At 33.3% G+C, this 2,065-nt stretch overlaps 1 protein-coding gene across 1 annotated transcript in view; it reads left to right on the top strand.

Moving 5' to 3' along the window:
* LOC130587573 (histone-lysine N-methyltransferase ASH1L-like) overlaps window positions 1-1,369 on the top strand; it is a gene marked incomplete at its 3' end in the record, with an annotated part of 3,634 nt that extends 2,265 nt beyond the window's left edge. Inside the window, exons 4-5 of the mRNA XM_057388553.1 lie at window positions 12-144; window positions 1,121-1,369. Coding sequence (XP_057244536.1) covers window positions 12-144; window positions 1,121-1,369 — 382 coding nt within the window. The remainder of the gene's footprint in view (window positions 1-11; window positions 145-1,120) is intronic.
* Between the last annotated feature and the right edge of the window lie 696 nt (window positions 1,370-2,065).

Raw genomic sequence — 2,065 nt, 5'->3', positions numbered from 1 at the left:
TTTTTTTGCAGAAATGCAGATTATTACGAGAAAATCTCCGACCCTTTGGATTTGGCCACCATTGAGAAGCAGATCCTGACCGGGTATTACAAAACCGTGGAGGCTTTCGATGGGGACATGCTCAAAGTGTTCAGGAACGCCGAGGTGAGGAGTGTTCTGAAATGAAAATCGCTGGGTATAAGAAAAAAAATATAAATTAAATTTTGGAGGGCATGAAAAGTGGTGAACTGGAAGTAGGGATGTGTTCTTCTCGAATGATTTTATAGGAAAACCCATCCCAGGCACACGCGGACCACAGCTAAACGGGATGGGAATTGGAAATAAAATGGAAATAAATTGGAAATAAATTGGAAAGAAATTAGAAATAAATTAGAAATAAATTAGAAACTTTTGGGTTATTTTATTTTTTCAGAAAAACTGTGGCAGGAAGTCCCCCATGGGCTGCGACGTGCACCTGCAGGCACACACGGACAGGAGCTCCGCTGGCTGGAAGTGGAAATAAATTGAAAATAAATGAGAAATAAATAAGAAATTATTGTTTTTTTAAATTTTTTTCAGAAATACTACGGCAGGAAGTCCCCTACCGGCCGCGATGTGCACCTGCAGGTACACATGGACAGGAGCTCCACTGGCAGGAGTGGAAATAAATACGAAATAAATTGGAAATAAAGCACATTTGGGTTTTTTTCTAAATTTTTTCAGAAATACTACGGCAGGAAGTCCCTGATGGGCCGCGACGTACACTTTCAGGAGCTCCACTGGCTGGAAGTGGAAATAAATTGAAAACAAATGAGAAATAAGTTAGAAATTTTATTGGTTTTTAATTTTTTCAGAAATACTACGGGCGGAAGTCGCCCATGGGCTGCGATGTGCAGCTGCAGGAACACAGAGACAAGACCTCCACTGGCTGGAAGTGAAAATAAATGGAAAACAAATGAGAAATAAATAAGAAATTTGTTTGTTTTTTAATTTTTCAGAAATACTACGGCAGGAAGTCACCAACAGGCCAGGACATGCAGCTGCAGGAACACATGGACAGGAGCTCCACTGTCTGGAACTGGAAATAAATTGAAAATAAATGCGAAATAAGTAAGAAATATATTTTTTTAAATTTTTTCAGAAGTACTACGGGCGCAAGTCGCCGACGGGCCGCGACGTGTGCCGGCTGCGCAAGGCGTACTACAGCGCGCGGCACGAGGCGGCGGCGCAGATCGACGAGATCGTGGGCGAGACGGGCAGCGAGGCCGACAGCAGCGACGCCTCGGTCAGCGACAAGGACGGCGGCCACGAGAAGGACGAGGACGTGATCCGCTGCGTCTGCGGCCTCTACAAGGACGAGGGGCTCATGATCCAGTGCGACAAGTGCATGGTGAGTGACGGCTTCTTCCTTATTAATTTATTAATTTGTTCGCTCATTGGTTGGTTTGTTGGTTTTTATATTACACATATATATTTTTATTATATAATATATTATTATGTATTATATGTGTTATATATTATATATGTTATATAGTATATTATGTATTAATTATATATAATATATATGTATATTATATATAATATATATCCTATTTAATTTTATTCATTTTATTTTTTTATGTATCTATATTACGTGCTATATATATATATCCTATTTAGTTTTATTTATTTTTATATATATTATGTATATTATATAGTATATTATATATATATACTATATATGTATATTATGTATAATATATATCCTATTTAATTTTATTCATTTTATTTTTTTATATATCTATATTACGTGTTATATATAATATATATCCTATTTAGTTTTATTTATTTTTATCTATATTATGTATATTATATAGTATATTATATATTAATTATATATATTTTATATATTATATAGATAATATATATCCTATTTATTTTTATTGTTTTATTTTTATATATTATATATATTATATACTAATTTTATATTAATTATATATGTTTTATGTATGATATACTATCTGTATATTATATATAAAATATAACCTATTTAATTTTAATGGAATTAATTTTWAAAATTTACTTTTAATTAATTTAATTTTTAAAT

This window comes from Malurus melanocephalus, unplaced genomic scaffold, assembly GCF_030028575.1.
Source record: "Malurus melanocephalus ecotype Western Australia unplaced genomic scaffold, MMel_1.1 scaffold_2098, whole genome shotgun sequence".
NCBI classification, from domain to species: domain Eukaryota; kingdom Metazoa; phylum Chordata; class Aves; order Passeriformes; family Maluridae; genus Malurus; species Malurus melanocephalus.
The sequence above is the reverse complement of the archived record's forward strand: the minus strand, read 5'-3'. Positions and strand labels throughout refer to the sequence as shown.